The sequence below is a fragment of the Eutrigla gurnardus genome, assembly GCF_963514095.1.
Source record: "Eutrigla gurnardus genome assembly, chromosome: 10".
Classification (NCBI taxonomy): Eukaryota; Metazoa; Chordata; class Actinopteri; order Perciformes; family Triglidae; genus Eutrigla; species Eutrigla gurnardus.
The window spans coordinates 9,326,524-9,329,023 of record NC_139924.1 but is presented as its reverse complement, the minus strand read 5'-3'; the positions used below and the strand labels follow the sequence as shown (position 1 = coordinate 9,329,023).

General features: G+C 47.5%; 1 protein-coding gene across 1 annotated transcript in view; it reads left to right on the top strand.

The window, feature by feature from the left end:
- The window catches only part of clpb (ClpB family mitochondrial disaggregase), a 27,444-nt gene that overhangs the window by 15,200 nt on the left and 9,744 nt on the right, over window positions 1-2,500 (top strand). Inside the window, exons 6-7 of the mRNA XM_084020050.1 lie at window positions 19-116; window positions 1,668-1,782. Coding sequence (XP_083876176.1) covers window positions 19-116; window positions 1,668-1,782 — 213 coding nt within the window. The remainder of the gene's footprint in view (window positions 1-18; window positions 117-1,667; window positions 1,783-2,500) is intronic.

Here is a 2,500-nt window from a genome sequence, read left to right as displayed (position 1 = left end):
TTGCATGCTTGCATACAGGTGCCAACCCCCTGCAGACCAACGGTTTGGGACACACAGCGCGGGCCTACGCCAAAGAGGGAGACGTCAACAAAGTGCTGCAGGAGTTTGAGGGCAAGGTATGACACACTCACACAGAGACGCTCTTTGTTTTGTTTTTCAGTGCAGAACAAGCAACCAGGTAATGTGTTTGGTGTGCCAATGACTCTGCACTATTGGCTCAGCAACATCTGTGTCCTTTACTTGCCTTCATGCACACAGACACACACTCCTCAGGAGGTCTATGTGAGCGTGCTGGCTGAGTGACGGGTGCTATTGAGTATTGGACTGGTGAAAGCTGGTGGAGGTTAACTGGGGTTAAAAACGCATGCTGAGGAGGAAAGTTAGAGCATTATATCACAACTTTGTAAAGATGTCGTGATATGACTTGATATAACCTGAAATTCAAAGTAAGTCATCTCCAAATACTGATAAAGATATTTCATTTCATATGTTTTTATCCAGACCTCAAAATTTGCCCAGATTTACATTTTCCACAAGAAAGGCCGTAAACGTCTTTAGCATCATCAGCTTTATTTATAAGCTCAGAATGCTGTCTGTAAATTGTTAATATTTACTGGAATAGTCGGTGGGTTTTTTTCAATTTGATAAAACAGGTTTTAAATTGGGAGCTGAGGGGGGACGCCGAGGTTCGGTAGCAGTAGAGGTGGGGTCAGCTGTTTTTCTTAAATAAAACTCGAGTTACTCGTAGTTATCCACCGGCTTGACAGCAGGCCAGAGCTAAGCAAGATGGAGAGAGAGAATAAGCAGCCTGCCTCCACTGCAGGGTGAAAACCTGGAGTCTGAGAAGACAAAGAGGAGAGGACGGCGGAGTCATGGGGTGGCTGCGAGAGAGAATATGCGAAAAGGAATAAAAGGGAAAGACCAGATTTCCCAGAGAGGTGGATAAAGTCTGCAGAAAAGAGGAACGGCGTGTTTGTAATGAAGACGGAGAGGTGGAGTGTGTTAAAGAGCCTCCTCCACACTCTACCTTCTCTCTATCTGTTATCGGGGGGTAAGGGAATTAGAGAGATTGAACACCACCACCAGTAGGAAAAAAGAGTGAGAAAAGGCTTTACTGTTGCATGCAGAAGGGATTCTGCATCAGTGCTCTTAGTTCTAGCTTTGCACAAAAGTCTAGATGTGCATCCCAAGCCTCTTAAATTTGATTCATTTATTAGCAGCAGAGCAGCAGCGTTTTCTCCGGTTAAAAATACTGTCTACTGAGAGAATGTGTCTGTAAGTATTTGTTAAGTATTGTCTGTATATTTTGATATTGATATTCTGATTATGAGGTGTTTTGGATGGTGATTTAGAAAACAAATCAAATATAAGACTTAGTCGTGGTACACTTGAGTTTCATCGGTTGTCTCTCTTCAGTCTGGTACTAAATGATGTAGAGATGTGGGGGTGGGGGGGGGGGGCTTGGGATGCACCCTGTATGTGTTTGCGTGTCGGCCGCTCACTCTTAAGCTGTGAAGTTGGCAGAGTGGCGAAGAAGAACCGATGATGATAATGTGTCCCTGTGTATTTCCCCGGAGAGGTGATTTCTTACCCGTCTCCCTTCTCTCCCTTATTCATTGGCTGTCTCGTCCGTTTTCTGTATGTTCGCCTTCCGCACCTCCATCTAGTTCCAGGAGCTGCAGGCTCGGCGAGAGGCGGCCGAGAGGCGGAGGTTCCCCCTGGAGAGGAGGCTGAAGGAGCACATCATCGGACAGGAGGGGGCCATCAATACTGTGGCCTCAGGTAAACACACACACACACACACACACACACACACACACACACACGGAACATGAAATATGCACACAACACAAAACACAATGACGTACACCACAAAAAACAACAACAAGTGCACACTACTTTTCTTTTTCCTTCACGGTTTCCGTTTTGCCCTCCACTCCTCTCCTCTCTGTCCTCCCTTCCCTCCCACAGTAGGCGGGTTCAGACAGATCGGCGGAGGCTGTAATTGGTTAATTGTGATGAATGAGCTGTCTGTCAGGCATACACAGGTGCTGTGTGCATGTGTGTGTATGTGTGTGTGTGTAGCAGCTGAAGAGGCCAGGCTTGGAGCCGCCAGTTAACATGATTACAGAGAGAGGAGACATACTACAGACCCCCCTCCTCCTCCTCTCTGCCCCCCTTCTGTCTCTCCTCCCTTTTCTTCTCCTCAGTGTTTCCCTCCATCTCTCTCTCCATCTCTACCCCTCTATCTTCATCACACCCACTCTTTCTCCTTCACCCTTCCATCCTTTTCTCCTTTCACTTTGTGGGCCTCCACCTTCTCCACCACAAAACAACACAGGGTCAGGGATGGACAAGTGGCAGAGCAAAGTGCTGGGAGACCGGAAGAAGGGGGGGGAAAAACAGATGCGACGTAGGTAAAACAAATGGAGGCGATGGGAGAGGAAAAAGGAGACGGGAGAGCTGATGGGAGGAGATACCAGAGAAGTGGCCTCGGAGC